At 52.7% G+C, this 23,368-nt stretch overlaps 1 protein-coding gene and 1 long non-coding RNA gene across 3 annotated transcripts; one reads left to right on the top strand and one right to left on the bottom strand.

Moving 5' to 3' along the window:
• Positions 1–3,241: 3,241 nt before the first annotated feature.
• On the bottom strand, positions 3,242–5,705 carry LOC118972455 (uncharacterized). The gene is made up of 3 exons (XR_005061446.2): positions 5,310–5,705; positions 4,276–4,349; positions 3,242–3,438 (listed from the first exon to the last, which is right to left on the bottom strand). It is a non-coding gene; the product is annotated as an uncharacterized lncRNA (long non-coding RNA).
• A 4,407-nt stretch (positions 5,706–10,112) lies between these two features.
• On the top strand, positions 10,113–20,023 carry CCDC9B (coiled-coil domain containing 9B). 2 transcript variants are annotated; one of them, XM_017667730.3, is made up of 11 exons: positions 10,113–10,268; positions 11,064–11,177; positions 11,441–11,548; positions 12,097–12,252; positions 12,342–12,467; positions 13,132–13,331; positions 13,607–13,665; positions 14,184–14,237; positions 14,338–14,437; positions 15,020–15,059; positions 15,143–20,023. In XM_017667730.3, the coding sequence occupies exons 1-11, from the start codon at positions 10,257–10,259 to the stop codon at positions 15,671–15,673; spliced, it is 1,500 nt and encodes a 499-aa protein (XP_017523219.3). In that variant the 5' UTR covers positions 10,113–10,256; the 3' UTR covers positions 15,674–20,023. The 2 variants fall into 2 exon arrangements, with proteins under 2 accessions (XP_017523219.3, XP_073067732.1); XM_073211631.1 differs by lacking the exon at positions 10,113–10,268 and having other exon boundaries at positions 11,374–11,548.
• The last annotated feature ends 3,345 nt before the right edge of the window (positions 20,024–23,368 follow it).

Here is a 23,368-nt window from a genome sequence, read left to right as displayed (position 1 = left end):
AATGGACCCAGTGTAGACATAGGACATGAATTTTTTGTGACTCACAAATTAGAATATAATATGAAAGGGCCAAATACTTGATGCCAGGCTCTCTGGTAATCATATGGTTGCTGAAATATAAGCACAAATGTTCACACACACACACACACACACACACACACACACACACACACACACACACACACACATCCCAAATACAATAGCCCCAGCCTCCTGCAAGACAGGCTCCCCGCACCTGGTGAGCCACCCATTTTTGTGGGCACCTACTTATACCACAAATGTTCAGCTGAGATCAGCCTCTGAGCTAGCTCATGGACTTTCCTGCTCCCTGATCCTTCCCCTTAGTGAGGTCTCAGCCTGGAAAAGATCCATGGGGCTGGGCTTGGGGGAGGGACTGGTAAAGAAAACTTAGGGCCAGTCAGGATCTGGTTTGGAAGAAGGAAGACAGTCCTTGGAAGAAAAACCAAATGATCTCATTTAAAAATGGGCAGAAGACCTGAATAGACATTTCTCCAAAGAAGACGTATAGATGGCCAACAGGCATATGAAAAGATGCTCAACATCTCTAATCATCAGGGAATGCAAGTCAAAACCACAGTGAGATTTCACCTCACCCCATTCATAATGGCTAGTACCGAAAAGATAAGAAGTAACAAGTGTTGGCCAGGATGTGGAGAAAAGGGAACCCTCATGCTCTCTTGGTGGGATTGCAAATTGTTGCAGCCACAGTGGAAAACAGTATGGAGGTTCCTCAAAAAATTAAAAATAGAATGACCATATGATCCAGCAGTTCCACTCCTGCGTATATAACCAAAGAAAGTGAAAATACTAACTGGGAAAGATGTATGCATTCCTGTGTTCATTGAAGCGTTATTTACAATAGCCAAGGCATGGAAGCAACCTAAGTGTCCATCAGTGGGTGTATGGATAAAGAAGATGTGGTGTGTATATAATGGAATATTATTCAGCCATAAAAAGAAGGAAATCTTGCCATTCATGACAACACAGATGGACCTAGAGGGCATTGTGCTAAGTGAGGGGCATTGTGCTAAGTAAAATAAATCTGAGAAAGACTAATACCATATGATCTCACATATATGTGGAATCTAAAAACAAAATCTAACCACCCCACCTCAGGTTATAGACACAGAGAACATATTGGTGATTTGGTGTGAGGGGTGAGGGGTAGGCAAAATGGCTGAAGGTGGTCAGAAGGTCCGAACTGTTATACACCTGAAATTAACATAAAGTTATATGATATTAAAGCTCAAAAAAAATAAGCCTTGGACTGTCCCCTTCAAGCCAAGGTGCTTGAGGGACAGGAGTTGGTGGCTCTGAAGTGAATTAATACAGTCCCTTTAACCCTCAGGAAAACCCCTTTTCCTGGTATGGCAGAGGCTATAAATTCAGTAACTCAAGTAGAGACTGGAAGCCCAGGAGTGGGGGCAGGGCAGGTGGACAGGCAATATGCAGATACACAGACACACGTGCTTACAGTCCCACGTCACGCTCATGAGAGACAGACCAACATAGACACACTCCACCCACACACAGAGACACAGAGGCACAGATACCAATTTGGTACACAGACACATACCCAGGGAGACCATGACCACACCCACCCACAACACACTCCCAGAGAGCCTCTCCTGTCCCTTGCCCACAGCCAGAAAAGATAGACCCTTACCAGAGGGTGCCAAGCAGGGACTACTGAGGAAGTCTGAGGCTGTGGCCTCAGGTGTGTTTTATAGGGGAGGGAAGGGCTAGGTTGGGTCAGGTGTGATGGGAGGATTATGGGCAGAGGGTGTGGGAGAATGAGGGGGTATGATTATCTGGGCAAAGAGTAGCTGGAAGCAGGTGTGTGGTGGGGGGGGGCGGTATCTAGATGTCATAGAACTTAGGCAGGAGTCCCAAACCCTGATGAGGCTGTTCAGCACCCAGGTGCCAGCTCTAAACACTTGTGGAGCACCTACTGAATGCCAGGCCATGAAGTGCTTCACACTGTTTAGTTAACCCACCAATGCCTACAGAATGGTAGGATTTTCACCTGCTTCCACGGGTGGAGGAGGAAATAGTGACCCTAGTGGGTGAGCCTGTGGGATCTTTGCCTTGGACACCAAATTCCAGGCTCTAGTTCTCAAGTGTGCTGCCCCAGCCCTGGGAGCCAGAGTGCGGGTGGAAATCAAGCCAGAAAAGGGGACTCGAGGGATGGAATGCAGACAAGTGGGAAGGGGGCTTAGGGTTTTGAAGTCCAGGTTGCTCTGCACTCTGCAAGCCCCTGTAGTCTGATTCCCACTAACCTCTTTGACCTCTGCTGTGCCAAAACCCTTTTCTCTGTGTGCTCTGGTCACACTGGCCTCCCTGTGTCCCCTGCAGACAGACCAGGGTCCCCTATTACAAGCTCCTTTCTTCTAATGTGTCTTGCCCCCACTGGACTGTCTGCCCACCTTTGTATTCCCAGGGACTGGCCATTAGCAGTTCTCCTCGCACCTAGCTGGTGCTCAATAAATATCTGGTGAGTGAATAAAAGGTTGGAGTGTAGTTATTGTTGGTAATAATAGAAATGCTATATAATATTGTCGGAAAACAACAGATATGGCCTCCATTTCTGTGGTTTATATTTTGGGTTTATCTTTTTCTCTTTTTTACATGTTTTTGGAATTTAATTTTTTCTGGAAAAAGGAGGAGCATTTCTTCCATGGTCGCAATTGCCTGGCTGGCCTGAGATCATGCCTCCCACCTATGGGCTCATAGTGCTGGGCAAAACTGAGGCCAGCTAAGACTCACATGTCAACCAGGCCCCTCAGTTGGCCCCTGTTTGAATCAAAGAGAACAAGAATGAGGTGACATCAAAAGTTTGCAAGAGAAGGCAGGGAAGTGAAAACAGCCACAGGTGTCAGGTTTCCCTGTAAAGAGCCTGGAGGAAGTAGCTGCCCCTGAACTGCTCATTTTGAACTGTACCTGAGTTAAGCTCATTTTGAAAAAGTAACATACCTGAGAGAAATGAAAACATCGTCACAAAGGTTTATATTTGAATGTTCCTGGTAGCCTTGTTTGGCATAGCTAAGAATTGGGAACTTCTCAAATGTCCATCTATAGGGGAATGAATAAGCAAATTGTGGTTCCTACAGTTAAGAAATACCACTCAACAATAAAAAGGGATGAACTATGGATACATGCTGACATGGGAGTCTCGAAATAATTATACTGAGCAAAGGAAGCAAGACATAAGGAATGCATATTGTATAATTCTGTCTATAAAATTTTAGAATTTTTTGAAATTCTAGAAAACATGAACTGATAATGACAGAGATCAGTGGCTGCCTGGGGACAGCAGGGTGGGAGTAGGGAGGGTTTCATGGAGTATTCACATGGCAAAACTCATCGAACTGCATGATCCCTGCACTTTGGAGTATGTTGATTTGGGTTCATTTAGAGCTGTGAAAACAGAAACAACATAACCACAATTGACACGATTTGAAAAATTATGCAAAGGAAAAAGAGTGAGTCTCCCTTTATATCCATGGTGGGCAGGAAAGGAGAGTGTATCTGTGTGTCAGGTTCTTTTACAGTATCACATATATTGGCTCTTGGAGGTAGGTATTATCTTCTCTTTTACAGATTCAAAAAAGTCAGGATTCAGAGAAGTTAAGAATTGCCTGAGGTCACTCAGGCAGCCCCATTTCCACATTGTCTCTCCTTTCAGGAATGTTCTGAAAAATTTCAGCCTGCTTTGGTAACATTATGGGCAGAGGACTTTGGTTCATGAGGAGGTGGGGAATCATGCATCCACCGTGCACACATTTGCTGCAGCCTCCAGGGAGCCAGGGCACAGAGGGTGGAGGGCCAAGGGAGTTTACAAAGGTGAGATGCCTGCAGTGAGCCTGGCATGACCTGCGTTCACCCATGTCTGTCTTTACCAGCCCTCCAAGCCCGCCTCTTCCAGAAATCCTCCTTTTCCCCATCGGGGATCCTGAAGATGTGATCTCCCCACCTCCATATCCAGCCTTTGGCAGGAAGCTGAAAGAAGATGCCTATGTCTTCAAGGACCCCCAAGGGGGAAAGTGGGGCTGCAGGGCTGGGGTGTGCAGTGGGACCCAGTGCCCTGGCCTTGAGGTTCTGCTCTCACTCTCTGTGCAGTCAGGGTCTGATAGTGATGCCAGAAGGCAGGATGCCTCGTGGCCTCCCAATCCCAGTTGGCAGAGCCAGCCAGGCCCCTGCTCCTGGGCTGCCCTGTGGTGAGGGGAGAGAGGCAGGACAGTTAGGCAACCTTACCTGGTTTGGGTGGACAAGTTTTTCACAGTGAGAGGGCAAAGATGGCTGGCCCTGGGCATGGGCTGGAGAGAGAGCTGCAGGGCGGGAGCAAGAGGCTCAGTGATCCAGGGCAGGTGCAGTGGAGAAGCGCCAGCCTACCACACGACGCCTGGCCAGGTCATGACCCTGATCTTCAAAGAGAAGCTAATGACACCTGCCTGGGCTAATTCACAGATTTCAAAGCTTGCCAAAATCAAATCACATCACGCCTGTGAGGGCTTTGGCAGTGTTAGATCTAAGTGTGAGGTTTTAGAGTTTAGCACTGATGACCTGTTTGTTTCCTGGCCTCCTCACTCGTTCCCTTGCCCACATTGGGATCATTCTGGGGGATGGGCCACATCACTGAGCATTTCACAGACAGGCTCCTGAGAGGTTCCCTCCCTGCCCCAGCCTCTTGCAATACCCTCTCTCCCCCTAAGGCGACCAAACATCCAGATTTGCAGAGGACTGAGGGGTGTTCCAGATGCAGGACCTGCAGTGGATGGGGTCGGTTCCAGGCAAGTCCCAGTCCCGAGACAGCTGGCCACCCTACTTCCCTGTCCACCCCCAGACTGCTTCATCTTTCCTTGGTCATGTGTCCCTGGCTGTCCTCTCCCCTGGAGGCTGGCAAGGGGCGTGCACCCTCCGCCCTTCCAAAGGCCCTTCCCTCTTCTCAGCTGATGACCAGCTTTCACCAATCCCTCCATCTTCTGTTGGGCTTGTCCTTCTCACCCTGCAAAACTGCCAGACCTTTTCCTCCCCCCTAGACGGTGTGACACCACCATACCTCACCCGCACAAAAGGCCCCTGTGATGAGCTTCCAGCGAGGGAGGACCTGTCTGTCCCATGCCAGCCTTCCAGCCGCCTGCCCAGAGGAAGGAGCAGCAAGCAGGCAAGCCCCGCCTGCTCCCCACGTTCAAGAGGGTCCTCTACGCTGCCTTGGCCCCTCCCCTTCCCACTGTGCCCACCCCTGGCCACGCTGATGCTCTGAGGCCTCCTGAGGCTCCCCTGCTCACCCTCTGCCCGGCAGACCTCTCCCTCCAGGGTCTTGAAACAGCCTCCTGCTGTGTGCTGTCTCCAGTCTCACCGGCTGACCCATGCTGGCTGCTGCAGCATGGCCACCTAACCCCCGGCGTGGCTGCCTCAGTGACAGCTATAAAACCTTCAGTGAGTCAGATGCCCTTCTGCACTTTACCCCCTCAGTCTACTCTTCAGGGACCTCACTGGATTACCTTCTTAATCTAATGTTCTCTTGCTGCTAAATGCCACCACCACTTGCCATGATACATTCACAGAATGCCCTCACTGCTACCTCCTTACCACGGCTTGCTCATCCCCTTGAGGCTCATCTCATGCAGAACCCCTCGGCTGGTCTGAGCTGTGCGCCTTGGCCCCAGGCTAACGCAGCATGGTTTGGGCAAGTGCCTCTGCCGCCGGGCCTGGGTCTTCACCTCCTGGCCATTGTTGCCTCGGCCAGGGGAAGCCACAGTGGCTGCCCTGCTAATGTAAGCCAGCCCTGGCAGGGGCATCCCTCAGCCTCTGGTTGCAGGCAGCTCTGGGCTAGGGGCCTGGGGGCGGGGGTCCTGGGAAAACCCTTGAGTCACCTTTGCACCCTCTGTGGAGAAAGCCCTAAGCAAGGAAGACATCAGGGGTTCTGTTACACACTGGAGTTCACCTAGTGCTGGGCCTGGGTGTGCTCTGGAGTGGAGAATGGAGAAGTGGGGCCCCAGCCTTCCTTCTGCCTCCTGATGCTTCAGAGTGTTTTGGCCCCACCCTGCTCTGGCATGTGTGTTCTTGGGAGAGGCAGGGCCAGGCTGTTCCTGGCAGCTGGTGCCTGCCTGGGGCTGGTCCCTCTGGCCCTACTGCATGTACTTTGAGTCCTCCCCAGCTAGGTCCAGGCCTAGCCTGACCTGAGAGGCCTGCACATAGACCTCTAGTCAGTAGGAGTCAGGGCAGCAGTTTCTTGAGCCAGGAATGGCTGTGGTGGAGAGTAATCAAGAATGGGTTTGAGGGAAAGAAACACTGTGCTTTAAGCCATTCTCTTGCCCCTTCCCATCTGTAAGGCCACCTTCTAAGTGGCTGAGCTCTTATGCAATCCAGCCTCTTCCTCAACACTTATTCACCCACCCAGAACTGGCAAGGGGCACCAGTGACCTCTAAGGGCTCAGCCCTAGCCAACAAGAACAGTTCCTGGGCAGTGGGATGTGAGCCTGGGGATGGGCCCAGTGGGACCCAGGGGCAGGTGGAGCACAGGGACTGCTTCCAGGAGCACTGGTGCTAATGGAGAGGTATGGCAGCTCTGAAGCATGGGGCTTCAGAAGGGACAAGCATGGGGAGGGGAGCAGTCAAGGAAGACTCCCTGGAGGGGGTGTCAGGAACCTGCCCTTGCAAGATTTGCTGGGCAGGAGTTAACAGGGAGGCACAGAGAGGATGCTGAGGGGGTACCTCAGGATCTTCACCACCAGGTCACAAATGGTCCCCTTGCCCCAAAAGTCTGCAATGTGTTTAGGCCCCAGCAGACTGGTGGGAGGTAGTCTTTGGGCCCCTCAAAGGATGCTGTGCTGGGAACATCCAGAAGGGGGGCTATTACAGTTACCTGAGGCAAGAAGAAAACTATTTTGAGCTTTACTCTAGGTCACACATTGTTCCAGATAAGGATGTTACCGTGGTATTTCCTATCAACTGCCAATGACTCAGTGAAGTAGGCCCACCTCATTTTACAGATGAGGACCAGAGAGATAAGGGGCTTACCTAAAGTCATACAGCCAGTGAAGGGTGAAGTTAATTGGAATCCACCATCCCACTCTGCTTCATTTTATGACAAGGTTGAAAAAGGGCAAGGGCCTGAGTACTTATATTTTATTCAACCCTTAGCATGAGCAGCTATTCTGGAAATAGTGAATGAGGTCTGAGTAGTGCAGGCCACATGCGCCTCTGCCAGGTCTGTGTCCCCAGTCTCAGTTTGCGGGCCTGGGGTTCTTTCCTCACCTGGGGTCCTCCCTCTTTTTCCCCCCACCTCAGTGAGGATCCCCACACTTGCAGGCATCTTGTCCAAAGGGTTGCTTTTGGTCTGTGTACCATGGATATGAATACTGTCCAAATATGGTCCACCCCAGGTGTGGGGCTATGGACCCAGCTGGCAGCCACCTGAGGTGGGGGACCAGCCAGGGAAGGGACATGACCTGGACCCGTGGCCGAGGTGTGGAGACAATGGGCCCAACCCCTGGGGGACAGAAGGCGGCACAGAGTGGAGTCTCAGTGGAAACAGCATTACTGTTGGGCAGCCAGGGAAAAGAGTGCCAGGCAGGGAGACAGGCACCCTGCCTCCCAGTCTCATCTGTGTCCCAATCAGGCTGCATAGCCCAAATGGTGTTACCTCTCTGGGCCTCCCCATCAATAAAATAATGCTTCCACAACTGCATAGCTTCTCTCTTCTGGTGGAGTTGGGAGGTGAAGATTACAGAGATTTGAGCGAGAGGAGCTGGGGAGCAGGAGGGGAAAGGGGGAAGAGCTCCCCACGCCCACCCCGCTACCAGGCTTTGTAAGTCTGCTGCCCTCTGGTGGTGGCATGCAGTAACAGAGATATGCTCTCACCAGGAAGATCATGCTGCTCATCTCCCTACCCCAGCCCCCAGAGAGGGAAGGGCGATTCAACTTAAGGGTCTTTATCACCCACCGCCTCCCTCCTGCTGTGTGCATCCTGGGTGAGAGAAAGGCACCACCTATGCAAAGGACACCTACATCTGTGCACAGGATAGTACTGGTTTTTCACCCATGTATTCATTCTGCAAATGCTGAGGAAGAGTCTGTGGTTTGAGAGCGCATTATGCCATGCCCTGGGAATCTAGAGTTGCTTGGCACACCACTCCTGCCCTCAGAGGGCCTCTGGCCAGTGGAGGAGCAGACAGGCAAACCACAGACTCTGGGGAAAATAGGAGAGTGTGGGGGCTGCTCTGAGGTGTGACATATTGTGTAACACTTGGGAAGCACATGGCTAGCCACTGTAGGGACCTGTCTGAGTGTTTGTTGCTTTGCTCTGGGCACGTGGGCCTCCAGCCTGATGGGCGGGGAGGCTCTGCCACTAGGTTAAGGGAATCTCTCCTTGCAAGCCTTTCTGGAAGAGCTGGGTCACCCGCTCTACCGGATGGCTAGATTTCTACCTGTGCCTCCTGCTGCTCTGTGCTACTGTCTTGACCCCACCTTGGCTGGGAATAGGAGCAAGGGGGACAGGCAGGCCTTGCCTTGCCCCTGCAGCCTCCTCTATCTACTCCCCTTCTCCCCAGACTTGGTTTGGGAGCCTGGGTTCCAAAGATGAGAGAGAACAATAGGTCTCAACTGCCTCTCCTTGTTGCAGGCTGGTGCTTTGTGGGACCTCCCAGCTCCAACACCATGGTGTGGGGCAGGTGAAGGGAAGCTTGACTGCCACCCCACCAGGCCCCTGCCCCTGGCATTCAAAGGCCAGGCTGGAACTTAGCAGCCTGTGTGAGGTATCACGTGGAGAAGGTGGGAAGAAGACTGAGTGTGTGTGAGAGAGAGGTGCAGGGCGAGGAGCCTGGGTGCGTCACAGTTGCTGAGAAAGTAGATGAGTCTGACTCAGTGGGAACATCCGGCAGGAAAGGCACAGAGAACGCAGTGGCATTTCCAAGTAGGATGGGAACTCTGGGGCCGCAGAGATCGGGTGTGGGGTCAGGGATGCTGTGCAAAGGCCTGGCCAGGAAAGAGGCTGTGTGATGGGGAGGGGAGGGCAGACAGAAAGGGGTAGTTCAAGGAGAGCAGAGATTGGACCTCTGGCTGCCTGGGCTGGTCTAGGGAGGAGACAGCGGCCAGCAGGACTTTCTGCTCTAGAGACAGACAAGTCATGGCATGGGATTAGGGAAACAGGCCGGGTCAATTAGGGATGTGGGGAACGAAGGGACATCTGACATGTCCCTTAGGGTCTGAGGTCAGGGTGCTGTAACCCCCAGCACTCCTAATACAGAGACCATTCCTCCTCCCAACATTCCCAAGCCCCAGGTTGGCCCTCAGAGTGGGACTGACAGACGAGCTGCTCCTCTGGGCAGAGGGACCAGTTTCAGCCGTACTGGGAAGATTTGGTGAGAGACTTCCCTGAGAAAGGCTACCTCTTTTTGCAAGGTTGGAGAAGCTGAAAGGGCCGTCCTTGGACAGCAGGGATGGGAAGGGCCCAGAGTTAATATCCCAAGTAGGGAAGGCAGTTGGCCAGCTCTGAGCTGTGGTGGCAGAGGCCCTGCAGGAAGGCCCAGCTCCCCACACCAAGGGGAGACTCCAATAGCTGAGACTTTCAGGAATGGCTGTACTTTCAAATACAGGGAAGACAGTGTTCAACCTAAAGGAATGAATAACTAATGGTGTAATTTTAGGTATGCAGTAGTATTTAGTGGCCTAGGGGAGTTGAGTTTCTTGATCCCTTGGAATTACTTAAACCAGTGCTGTTGATGACAATGAGAGGAGGCTCATTCCAGGTGGGGGCCTCAGACCAGGGAACCTGCTGGGCTGGGCTTCATCCTGTAGGCCATTCTCTATAAATGAGATGGACAGAGGTCTATGTTGGCTGCCCATCTGTCTGCAAGCAGGCCCAGGCTTTGGGGAAGGCAGGGCCTGGGACAGCCAAGACCCCTGTGTGGCCCAACCTGTCAGGGAGATGTTCCTGCCAGTCTGCCTAGGGACACCAGGGCAGAGCAGGGAGAGGTGCTGGGCAGGGCCAGCTGGCTGCTGGTGCCCTGATCCTCACCCTCTGAGAGTGGATGGGGGGGGAGGGGGGTGGATACGGCATTCCTGGCTAGGAGCCCAGAGGAGTCTTTTGTAATCACAACATGATCTCGTGTGCTGAGCAGTAAAGCAGGCAGGGAAAGGCCGGCAGAGGCCCGGCTCCGGCAGCTCCGGCTTCCCTTCTACTCTGGCTCGCTTGGTGCTGCTCTGGAATTCTCTTGGTGCCCGCCATTGCCATGCACTTGGCTGTGAGTGGCACCTTGTTTTTGGTGGGGGTGGGGGGCTTTTTGGTGCTGGGAGGGGGCTGGGACAGGAGGCAGCCATATTCTGGGGGCAGCTGGGGACAGCTGGGCCTGGGAAGAAGAGGGCTATACCTAGGCGGGCAGGGGGCTGGGCAGGGGCATTGGCTGTAACTGACACCCTGCAGCCAGACAGGGAGAGACCTGGGGATCTCTGTGCAGAGGCATGGCTTGCTCAGGGGAGTGACCCAGTTGGGCCTGCCCACAGAACTGGCTCTCTCCTGACCCAACTACCAGCAGCTCATGGCCTGGAGAGGCTGGGCCCATGGGAGCAGCCCTTTTCCACAGGCTGGGCACAGGGCTGGGGAGTGGGGTCCAAGGCCTAGGAGCCCAGGAAAAAGCAGGGGCCTCTCTTTTTACTGTGGTTCTGGGTCTGGGAGCCAAACGGCTCTCCCCTCAACCTCCTGAATCCCCTGGCAATTTCCCAGTCACAGCAGGTTCCTCTGCCAGAGCCATTTATAACTCCCATTCCAGCCTCTGCTCAGCAGTGGAGCTCCCTGGAGAGCTGGGGGAGGGGCAGCCCACTGCTGGGTGGGAGGCCCTGCCCTGAGCCCCTGAGGAGGCAGCAGGCTGGGCAGACAAGCCTTGGAGCCCTCCGTGTGCCATCTCCCCTTGTGGCCCTAGCCCTGGGCCTGGGGTCTGCTCCTTGGGTGGTGGAATATGGCTGGCCAGGCAGATGTGCAAGTTGGAGAACTGGTAAGAATGGGCCCAGCAGTCAGGAGCTTCGCCCCCGGCCCTCTGCAGGGGCTTTACGGGACCGAGTCACCCATGAGCAGGCAGGAAGAGAAGGATGCAGAGCTGGACCGGAGGATAGTTGCTCTTCGCAAGAAGAACCAGGCCTTACTACGCAGGTACCAGGTGAGTGGGCTGTGATGGGGGCTAGGAGGACTGCATGGGTTGGCACTCCTGTCTGGCTGCAGACCCCTGCATGGCAGTCTCTGGGCCTGGGGCCCCAGTTATGGTGGGTAGGGTCCATCTCAGAGGCTCTGTGAGGGCCTTGGGGCTTCCGTGATGACTCTGCCCCCTGGTGTCCTGCCGCCATCTCTCTGTGTAGGCCTGTCGGTGTCTGTCTCTTGAATCTGGGGGGCCATGGCTTGTGCTGACCTGGGACCCTCCCACAGGAGATCCAAGAAGACCGTCGGCAGGCGGAGCTGGGAGGCATGGCTGTGAGCACACAGGAACTCCTCCAACCCGATGGCCTCACTGTCACCATCAGCCAGGCTCCTGGCGTAAGGCCCAGCAGGGAGACAGGGTGGGGCGGCAAGGCGGTGGAAGGCTAGCCGTGCCAGAGGAGGACAGCTGCCCCTGCCCCTCTTCCTCTCACACTTACAGTTCTTGGGACCACCCTCCAGCTCCCGACCTCATGCAGTGCAGGCCCCTGCTGAGAGGCCACCGGCATGGGGCCTTTTCCAGCCCCACAGCTCTGTACCTATGCCCCAAAGCACTGCCGGCTCCTAAGCCCCAAGCCCCAGGGGGACAGAGAAGTGGGGCCAAGTGCCAGGAACAATGTCTGAGGGACAAAGCCCCATTGTCTGCTGGATTTCCCAGCTCAGAGATGACGGGCCGCTGTGGCATCTCGGGTCACTGTGTGGCCCAAGGCCCTGGATAACCTAACACCACTGGCATGTGAATGTACCATGGAGTCACCTACTCTGTGGGTATTCCAGGGAGGATGGGGGCTGGAACCCAGCCTAGGGAACCACCGAAAGGGCCCAGCCTCTAATTCCTGCCCAGCGCTGCCCACGTGACCTGAGGGCATGGCAACCTCCTTCTGCAGGAGAAGCGGGTGGTCAGCCAGAACTGGACAAGGTGTGCCCTTGGACCTGGAGCAGCCAATGAGATGCTTGAGGATGAGGCGGCTGAGGACCACACGGGTACTTTCTGCTTGGGGGAACGGGTGGAGCTGGCCGTGACCATGGAAAACAAAGCTGAGGTGAGCAGGGTCAGTGGGGAAACTCAGAGCCAGTGGGGGTGGCCTCTTCCTCCCCAGCTCTGCCTCGTTCCTATCTTCATCTTCCCCAGGCCAAGCGGATTGTAAGTGAGAAGCCTGCCAGAGCAAGGAACCAGGGGGCTGAAGGATCACCTGGAGGGGGCTTGGGCCGGAGCTCTTCTGTGCAAATGCCTGGCACCTCAGACTCTACACAGAAGGTGCATCTTCAAGAGGGGATGGGGGCATGGATGTGGTGGTCCCTACTGGGGAGAGACAGAGGAGCTGAGTCACATATGTTCCCCATCTATGTCCCCCATCCCCTACACAGCCCAGGCAGCACCCATCCCTTCTTCCTTGCTCTGGCCAGTCTCCACATTGGGTGGGCCTTGCAGTGAGAGTCAGGGTAAGCTAGAGGTGTGCTCCAGCCCCTTACTTTACCTGTATCGCTGGGCGGAAGTGGGTGGAGCCCTTGCTGTGGGCCTGGAGGGTGTAAGGGACTGGCCATGTGCCAGGTGTGACCTCTAGGTGGCAGCAGTCCCTAGTCCTGGCTGTTCCTCACAGCTGCTGGGTGCCTCTCCATCCTGGGCCAGTCCACACACTCCTCCTGCAACAACCCTGTGGATAGGTGCTATTATTACCCCCATTTTACAGATGACGAAATGTTACAGAGAGGTTAAGTAACTTGCCCCAAAGATGCAACTACCAATTCGATGGAAACCGTGCCTATGGCAAACTGCATGTTAGAGATGGAACAGATCTAAGTTTTAGATGGGGACGTCGAAACCCTGAGAGAGGAAGGGGTTAGTAGACTTTGGATTTCCATTCCAAACCCAGGGCTTTTTCTGCTTCTTCCCCTTAGTGCTGAGTGTCTTTTCCTTGCAGGGAACTTGTGAGCCCCAGCGTCCAGGCTCAGTCCCAGGCTCAGCTCTCTGCTGGCCAGCTGGGAGGCCCCAGGTGATGGGCTGGGACTATGCCCAGTGGAAGCAGGAGCGGGAGCAGATCGACCTGGCCCGCCTCGCCCGGCACAGAGATGCACAGGGTGACTGGCGCCGTCCATGGGACCTGGACAAGGCCAAGCCCATGTGGGTGGCAGTGCTGGACAGCTTGTTGGGATGACATGTTTGGGTGTGGCTAGCTGTGGGTGCTCTTGGGAGGGCTGTGAGGATCTGCCTGGGCCTTCTGATCACGCCTTGAGCTCAGGGCTCTGTGTGGGCACTGGGTCGCCGTCTTTCAGGGGCCCACTGTTTCCCTGCTGCCTTCAGTTCTGGGGTGGGGGCTGGGGAAGGCAGTGTGGTTCTTGCTGCAGCCTCTGTTCTCCTTGCACCAGCAGCCCGATTCCCTCTCTCTGTCTCCACAGGCAACAGGATACTGGCAAGCCTCAGGAAGAGGGCTCAGCCAGGGTGGGCACTACCAGGGGTGAGTCCACATGCACCTTATCCCCTTCCCCTCCTTGACTTTTTTTTTCTCTTGTCCTCCTCTTCCTCTTTCCTCTGTTTCTTGGCTGACTGCTTATTTTCAGAGCTCGAAGGTAGCATGGAGTAATATCTGCCTTCCTCTCCCTATCACAGAAGGGCACCCTTCCCACCCATCAGACCCACAGCTCCTGCCCCAGAAGGTGTTACTTGCTCATGGATGAAAGCTCTAGTTTCCCTGCCCCTTAACTCTTACGAATTGAGCTCTGAGTTGCTGGCCCCCTTATTTTTGCACATGGGGAAACCGGCTGGGGAGGCTTGGCCAGTCACCCAGCCGGGAGTGGCAAAACAAGCATAGGGACCCAGGTCTCCTGATCCCAAGACCAGGGCTCTTCCTGGGAGCCAGAAGACCCACAACTGGACCAAGAAAAGGACCAACAGCTTCCTGGTCTGGGAAGAGCTGGTGTTTCTGCTTTGGACCCTTTGTTACCCTACCCTTTCCCATTTCCTGTGCCCACTTAGGTCCCAGAAGCTACCGGAAGATCCCGCCCTCACCAATGTCCCCTGATGGCAAAGGTGAGTTGGGAGAGGAGGAGGAGCAGGATCCCATGAGCTGGTGAAGGGTTTGGGCTGCTTTGGCTATCTTCGTCCTTGATTTGTGGACCATCTCTTGAAGGTGGTACTGTGCGAGGTGGACCAGCCAGCAGACCCTCTGTGGTGCCAGCTACACATAGCAAAGCCCGGGGGATGGAGAGGCTGACTGGCAGGGCCCGCAGGTAACAGGTGGCAGGGGGTAAAATCAAGGGGTACATCTGGGCTTCTGATTTCCTGGATCTTCCTTGCCTCTGGAAAGTTAGGACTGGCACTGGTCCAGGTGGCTGCTCCAGTCCCTGGGGCCTCTGCCCCCTGGCTGACTGCTGCCTGGCGGCAGGTTAATGAGATGTGGGGAGAGGCTCTCAGCAAAGGCAGCACGGCAAGAGCTTGGTGCTCAGGGAGGCAGGCGGTAATTACCGCAGTTATCTTCCCCTGGGAAGTCAGGCATGCCTTTCCCAGGCAGCGCAGGCAGGGACATGCCTGGAGTCCCCACAGAACTCAAAGTGCTACAGGCTTGGACATAAACAGCAGCTGGGGATGTTGGATGGGGCTAAGGTGGGTGGTGTTCAGAGGAAATGGTTGGATTTGGAAAGCAAGGTCAGGCTGAAAGGGCAGCATCCTGGAGTCTGCTTCTTGCTCTGATGTGCCTCTGAGACCTTTGGACTCTAGCTGCTTCTTGGGGAACATGGGCCTTCTGTTACAGAGTGGACGGTGTGAAGTGGGGTGGGTGGGAGTAGCGCCTGCTGTGTGCTATGTTTCTACAGGTGGGAAATGAAGGAAGACAAGGAGCTGGAGAGCCAGAAGGTGGGTACTTGGACATAGGATGGGGCAGGCTATGGAAATGAACCCTGAATTCGCCAGCCAACAGAGCCAATTATTTGTTTCAGGGAAGCCAAAGTAATAGAAAGACTCTGAGCAAGGAGGAACATGCACAGAAGCAGAGCAGGATGGAGCCTGGCAGACCCAGCAACCAGCAAGTAGCCCCAGCATCTCCAGAGGGGCCAAAAGGGGAGTCAGGAGCTTCACCAGCCAGTCTGGTCCCTGGCTGTCCACAGAACAATGACTTGGTTCCCCTCGACCTCTCACTAGGAAGGGCCAGTAGTCCTGGGCCTGGGGAGAGAGTGTGTGTGCTCAGTACAGGGCCTGAGCCCCGGGAAAGCCCTGTGTCCTGGCCAGACGGTTCCAAGCAGCCCCTGGGATGGAACAACCCCCAGGATGGGCCAGAAGTCCAGACTTGCTCTGAGCCACAAAGAGGAAAAGGGCCCCTAGAGCCCAGAGAAGACAGGTCTGGCAAGACTGGGGCCCAGCAGGGCCTGGCACCACGAGGCAGGGCCCCCAGAGGAAGCAGCCAAAGGGCAAGGGCCACAGGAGGCATGAGGAACAAGACAGAGCATCCTGGCCCTGCAGGAAGATGCTGAGCAAAGCTCCTGGGAGCAGAGGGGCAGACTGGGGAGAGGAAGAGGAGGGAAAGCAGACAAGAGTCTGCTGTGTTCTGGGCAGACACCTACCTGGTTGCTGGTGTTTGTGGCAGACTGGCTGTGCAGTTTGGCAGCCTCTCCAGTGGAGTGACACTGTTAGGGCAAGGACTGTTCTTCTCTGCACCTCACATGCACCTCCCACATACACGCGTGCTTTCACCTGAAGGTACAGCTCCTGCTATCTTCCTGCACTACACCTGGTCTCTGGGGCTGGCGAGCCCTATCCTGGGCCTGCTGCTGCCCAGGCCACAGGCTGCCCCACCCTGGCAAGAGCGCACGGCTTGGAAGCACTCAACACGTGGCTCGCCAGGCCTCCCTCTCCAGCTGGCAGCTGCCAGCTCCTCAGGTGCAGGCAGCCTCAGCAGCTGGCATGGCCAGTCCAGGCCTGGGCCCTTTCCCATGCCCCTGTCTGCATCCAGGTGACTCACAGCTCCAGACTCAGAGGATGGCTAAACCAGGGGAATTTTGGCAATCAGCCAGCAGTCCTTTGCTTTTCCAGAAGAGGAGACTGAGGCCGAGAGAAATGGAGGCCACAGCTGTCAGGGACTGAACAGGGCTCAGGTCTCATCTGAAAAAGGGAGGGTCCCTGGAAAGGCCTCCTCTCTGGAAGGGGGAGGTTGGGTGGGCAGGGGACAGCCTCCTCACCCCACAGTAGGGTGAGAGAGCCCACTTTCAGGGACCCTCCTCCACACTCAGGTCAGACCTCAGGTGTACCCTGAACTGGGGCAAGGGGGCAGCCCTGCAGCTCGGGGTTGTTTCCTGCCATCTTCTACTTCCTCTGTCCCAGCACCTTCTTGCACCATGGTCATGCAAAAGTGAGGACTCAAACGGGGACTCAAGAGACTGAGAAATAGCAACTCCAGCTAAGTGCATCAGGACTTGTCTTTCCTGTTTCCCTCCCCTGAGGCCCACGGCTGGTGAATTATCTGGTGAATTATCCAGACTCTGCACAAGCTGTGGCTTCCTCTCAATTCAACAAACATTTCCTGAGCACCCACTACCCGCAATGCAGCCAGTGGGCGATAGTGACTCTGCCAGCAGGAGGGAGGGAAGTCATCCGGCAGATCCAGGATGCACAGCAGGAGCCATTATTGGCTGTAGGTGCCCGGCAGGAGCTGGGAATGGTAACAGGAGCCCACAGGGAGCCATCCCACCTCTGCTGGCAAAGCAAGGGCTCCTCCCTTTCTCATCGTGTCTGCCCTCTGCTCCCAAGCCCTTGTCTGGATCTACACCCACGGCCCCTGCTGCTCCCCTCCTCTCTGCTGAGGGTCTCAGGCCTCACCAGGCCCTCTAGGTTCCCTAGGGAGTGTCCAGATCATCCCCAGGATGTCTTCATTGTCAAAATGAGGCCTAAATTGGGGCCAGTGTGTGTTTCAGCCTGTTTCCTCACTGGCTTTCTCTCCACCCTCCACCCCCTATATTCAGGAAACATAAGGAGGGGGGTGTCTTTTTAGCAGATGTTGTTTAGAGCAGTGCCTTTCACACGTTAAGATGCAGAGTAATGAATATTTTAATTCAGTAAGTCTGGGGTGGGCCTGGGAATTTGCATTATCAATAGGCTCCAGGTGATACCTATGCTGCTGGTTCCTGGACCAGAATATATGGATGGCTAGGGTAAAAGATAGACTTTAGGCTCTAAGGGCTGGTTGCTGTCTCTGTAGGGGATGGGGGAGGGCTGCCCCATGCAGGGTGGGAGCTTTTTGGCTTCAGAGCTGGGTGGGAAGCCAGACACCTGGGAAGATATTTGAGAGGCCAGTGAGTGGGTGTTGCCACTGTCCCGTAGTGGGGAGAAGGACGCTGATTGGGAATGGGATGGGATGAAGGGGAGGAAGACATTGGTGTAAGGTTGACCACAGGAATTTTGGACAGGCTTGAGAATATTCCAATGCTTATGGGAAGAAGGTCCCTGAGACACATGAATAGGCATGGGTGAAAGAGTTCAAGCCTGTTTTCCTCCTGCCTTCCATGCATATATACAGGACATCATAGCATGGTACTGGCCCTGGAACCCGTGGCTCCCAAAGGATGGAGCTGGGGTAGTGCAGGTTCAGGCAGAGCCCTTGAATTCAGACGTCTCCAAAAATAATTGTGATCAAGAATTTGAATTCTGAGATTCACAAACTGCTCCCCAATCCTGAGTGCTGCCAAATGTACAGATGTGCCTTCATTAAAGGGTGTATGGCAAGGCATGTTTGACTATGGGGATGGGGATGTAGAATTTGGGCAGAGCTCTAGGTCAGCCCTCACAATGGGACCTAAACAGGAGAGAAAGCTGGCCAGAAGGGCTGGAGAAATTAGGCTTCTCTCCCTGAGGTGACATCTAGAAGGGCATTAGGAGAAAGGATGTCATAGGGGTCCCTAGGGATTGGAGAGAATGGAGGCTGGCATAGGACATCTTCATTGTAGGAAGATTGAATGCAAGACAAGTTATCACTGAGCTTTTCTCAAAAAAAGGGGAGCCCTTCTTCAGAATAAGGGATTCAGCAGCTATGGTGGCCACCTTCCTGCTCTAGGATGGAATCAGCTGTGATGCAGGAGGGATGCCCACAAACCTGGTGGTCGTGGAAGGCTTGGAAGATCCCCAGGTCTCTTCCTGGCTCCTTTATTTAAAGGCCTGGCTGGCAGCCTGTGCTTGGATGCTCTTCTCCTCACCAATTAGTAGACTAGACGACTCCTCAAAGGTGCGAAGTCCTTCAGGAGACGTGGCTCTCAGGAATCCAAGCACAGAGCTGGAAGAACTGAGAAGGGAGGGTAGACAGCATGGTAGGGAGCCAGTAGAGGGATGACAGCTTTACCTAAGGCCTCAAAACAAGACGGGCGGAAGAGGTGGAAGACATCTCTGCCCTGGACCCACACCACCTTGCAGAGGGGAGAGGCAGGCCACATACCACAAGGGAGGAGTGTTTTTGATGACAGGCAGCATAGTAGAGTGGAACAGACATGGGTCTTGGAATCTGGTAGACTGAAAATGAATCCTAGGTCAGCCACCTGCTAGCTGGGTGAACTTGGTCAATTTTAACCTCTAAAAGTCTGTTTTCTCATCTGTAAAACAAGGCTAGTAGTACCTACCCTGAAGGGTTGTTGAGAAAATTAAAGAGTATGCAAAATATACCTGGCACACAGCAGGCAATCAGCAAATATATATATTTGTTGAATAAATGAAGTAGCTATTTGGCGTGATATGTCTACACTGTTTTCTATCTTTTCCTTTATCTTCTTTTCTAGACTCATCTTCACTGGGGTCAACAGGCTTCTAGAGAAACAAAGCTTGGTACCCAGCCTTCCAGGACCGTGGGCTTCTTTTATTCCCCTTGGGTAATCTAGTGCAGAGACCCTCCTCTTACAGGGGCATCTTTGCCTTCACCTGTGCTGCACCCCAAGGCTGTCCACCGCATTTCCCGACTTTGCATGAGCTCTCACAACTCAGTGGCTCCTCTTTCCTTCTGTTTACATCAGGAGTAATCTTGTGAACTCCCACCAGTTTTTGCTTCTTTAATATTTTCCCCAGAAACAAACTCCCTGTGAATTGGCTCCAGGCCTTCCCAAGTTAAGTCTTTTCATCCAACAGAGCAGCATGACTGTATTTTCTTATACTCAAGGGACAAGTAGTTGGGGATCCCTGGAGACAAGGGGCTCCCCAGCTATCAAAGAAGGCACAAGTTTGGAAGGTTTTGACCACCAGTCAACTCTGCCCCAATCCTGTCCTCAGGGACAGGAATAGTTGGACAGGATGGTTACTAGCCTCCAAACACAACAAAGGAAATGGCAAAAATCCCCATACGGCCTTATCTTCTTTCTTCTGGACTAAGCCAGTGGGGGCAAGGGAATAGAAGAAACTAAGGCTCTCACTTCTTCCTCGAGTCACTTATCAGTGCCCACAGACTCCGGCGAGCCTCTTTGTGAGTGAGGGCTGTCAAGGCTTACGAGGAAAGGCTGACACAGGGTGACCACAACCTTGCTGTGGGAAGACCCTGCAGCTGGACAGGCAGTGAGAAGAGCCTGTGTAAAGCAGACCGAGGCTGCTCTCAAGTCTGCTGGCCTACGTCACAGCCGCTCATTAAGCATCCACTTGACGCTGGGGGAGTGAAATAGCACAGACCTGGCACCAGAAAGAACAAATGTGGCACCCACTGCTCCTTTTAAGGACTGGCTCGAGGAGCAGCAGGCCCCAGGGCAGGAGGTGAGGCAAACACATCAGTACCTTTGTGGGAGGGGGAGGAAAAGGGAGGGCTCTTTCCAGGGCACGTTCTCTGGCAAATGTCAAAAAGAATAAAAAATGTAATCAGCGTTGCCTCTCGCCAAGCAGGGTATTTGTCTTCAACCAAGAAAGAGGGTGAAAAGGCATCTTGATAACCATCTGTCAAAACAGGAATACCCTAAGTTAGAGAATCAGAGGGAAAAGAAAACATGGCGCTTCTGATAAGTTCCCAGGTGACGCTGATGCAATGGTCTGGGCACTGGTATGTTTCCTACCTGCCCCTTCACATTTCCTTCCATGAATTTTTGCCCAAAGGGACAGACATTTCCTTGAAAATATATTACCTCATGTATATGCACTGTACTTTTATTGCCAGGATCCCTAAGCCCTGTCACATCTATGACCTTCATTTGCTCTCATGAATACCATTTGTGCTGGAGGAAAGAGAGGGGTCAAGGGCCATAACCAGTGCCATTGCTGAGTCCACAGATTTCCTGTTTTCCAGTTCAGGGGTCCATCCCAAGAACACACTGTCTCCCCAGCCCAGGTCCTCATGATGCTGTGAGCAGCTGATGGCTCATAGACTGCCTGATGCAACTCAGCACTGCTAGACCACCAGCAGGGAGAAGAAGGGGCAGGTGGCCTCCCAGACGCAAAGTCAGGGGAGACTCAACTCAGGACTCTGAACATAGAGGTAAAAGAGAGAGGTATATTTAAAAGGAAATGCTTGTTAATCAGCACAATTTCTTTTCTGAACAAGTTGGTTTTGGGACTTTTGAGGCTCACTTCACACACTGTAAGTACGATTTAGTTCTTGAATTAATGTTAGTGGTTTATGGAAAATATTCTAAGGAATGTTAGAATCTTATTGCTGCTTAACTGACAAACTAGCGTAAAAGTCAGATTATTGAAGAAAACAGGGCAATAGTAAGGGTAGATTCTTGTTGGCTTGAGGGGAAGAACTGTGTAGTACTTTCCTGGTCCCTTAGCAGTAGCCTAATATTGTTTATAGAATTGAATGGGGCACAGAGAAACTGGTTTGGCCTGGATGCTTCTTATTGATAGGTGGCTCACATGCATGGTGTACACTGGGAGCCATGGCTGTTTCTGCACGTAGGATGGAGAGCCTGGTAGAGTCTGGGTGGGTGGTTAACATGGTTTTGTTTTTGTATTTTTTTTAATTAGGTACTAAAGGGAACAAAGAGTGTAACACAGATTTTCTGGCAGCAGAATCCCACAAGCTATGTCAGCAAGTAAAACAGATGTGACCAAAAAACTGTTGATAGAGCAGGTATTTTTATAGCTCAACCTTAAGCCATAAGACTAGAACAAAGGAGACAAAGAATGGGTCACACATTCCATGCTGCCTCCTCTAAGCAGCACATGGAATATAGCTGTGGGCTTCTGGAGCCTGGAGAGAACAGACAGGTCAAGACTAAGTCCTTCAACTTGGAAATAAAGACGTGCAGCCAGAGCAGATGTGATCTGCAGGGGTCCCCCAGCCGTCCACTCCCTTGAGCCAGATTATGGGCTGGGGATTTGGGTACGCAAGTGGATTATGATAATGACACCACAATGACACTAGGGCCAATTTTATCCAATATCCCCCAGTGATCAACCAACTCAGAGTACCTACTACTGTGTGCCAGGCACTGAGCTTAGTGCTGGTTCTGTGAAATGAGCACAGCCATTGTGGTCTCTCCCACCACTGAGGGAGACAAAAAAAAAGAAAGTATAGCTATGGCCCTTTTGTTGTTGCATTGCAATTCCAGAAATACCTCCATTCTCTGCAGACAGGAAGGGGAGGACAATACTACCCCTTTTAAGTAACTGTGGTGGCCCTACAGCTTGGGACCTGACCTTTCAGTTCCCTTAAAGAAACATGTAGAAACAAGTAGATGCTCTCCATTCAGCATTTCAAAACAGGATATAAATAATACTAAACCAAAAGAACATACTATCTTAGAATTCCCTGGTGAAAACTGCAAAACAAGGTAGATGGAAAAGCTAACAAAGCTGGGGTCTCAGACCATGTAGAAATCTAGAGCTGTTAGATAGAAAAGTGTTTCTTATGCTTGAAACATCAGAAAACACCACTTTGTACCTCAGCATCATGGGAAGAAAGAAATAACAAATGCAGTTTAAACGGCTTAGCAAACTCCTTACCCTTCACCCTCCCAAACTTCAGTTTGAAAGATGATTCTCTCTTTTTTCAAACTCATGCTGTCAGGGAATAAACACACAAATAACTTCTAGTATACTCAAGACACCTAAAAATGACCTTAGCAGTCCAGGTGCAAAGTAGTTGAAGGAATCTCTTTGTATAGACCTCTCCTTCCTGGCTCAAACCTGATGGACAGATGCTTTTTTAAAATTTTATTTGAAGCCTGATGGACAGTTTTGCAATTACTTTCTAACCCTTGAAAATAAAGCTATTACACCTCCACCACTCTGCACGCCCGGGTCCCTGCTTTCATTGGCCAGCAGGTTCCTGCTGCACACACTGCTGTTATGTACCCAATGTGTGAAGCCATGTGCAGCTGCAGAAGCCACATGTCACCTTCTACAGAAAGAAGGGCCTGAAGAACCTCAGAAACTTACCAAGCCCTCTCACTGAAAGCCATTGTGTAGGCTGAAGAGGGAAATAAAAGAAGGGCGGATTTTTTCCATGTTCCCTGCAGCCAACAAGGTGATGTAAAAATCACAGCAGCCACCCCCAACAGCTCTGAAGAAGTACAGGCCTCAGGGGGCCCCACCAACACTGGCTTCTCACTCCTGTTTGTACTGGGCAGCATTGTCTAGTAATGAGCTGAGCTCAGCGGCAGGTCATGTATTGTGCAGCATAACTAATCCCTTATATTTGTGCTTTTCACCCACATGTCTTTTATTGTTTGCTTTATGGGGAGGAAAAGCCTCACCTTTGAAGCAACCTACATCTCCTCTTAGCTGTTTGGCTCTTTCACCTCCTCCACTGTAGACAAAGCTCTGACCAACAACTGCTGGTATATCCCTGTAGCACTTCTTGAGCTACCTAGGGGCCAGTGGTTTAAAGGGGAGAACAGCGATGCTCAATCTTTGTAATAATTCTTATTATGCATGCTTACTGTTGTTCCCTTACCTTCCTCAGCTACGGGAGTCCTTTAAAAGCATGACTGTTTTCAACCTTTTTAAGGTTGGCTAAAGGTGGCTAAACTAGATTTCACTGTTCTTCCGACTCCATGATTGTTTCCTGATTAAGATGGATTCCTGCCACCCTTCACTAATCAATTAAAAAAAAAAGCCTTAGGCACAGAGAGCATGGGGCAATTGCTTTTTCCTCCTACCCCTATTCATTACCGCCCATCTACCACATCTCAGGTCATTTCTTCTTCCAACTTTTTTCTACTTTTCCCCCAAGAAGTGCAAAAAGAGAAACCGTCAACTTACACAGGCTTAAG

This window comes from Manis javanica, chromosome 8 (genome assembly GCF_040802235.1).
Source record: "Manis javanica isolate MJ-LG chromosome 8, MJ_LKY, whole genome shotgun sequence".
NCBI lineage: Eukaryota > Metazoa > Chordata > Mammalia > Pholidota > Manidae > Manis > Manis javanica.
The sequence above is the reverse complement of the archived record's forward strand: the minus strand, read 5'-3'. Positions and strand labels throughout refer to the sequence as shown.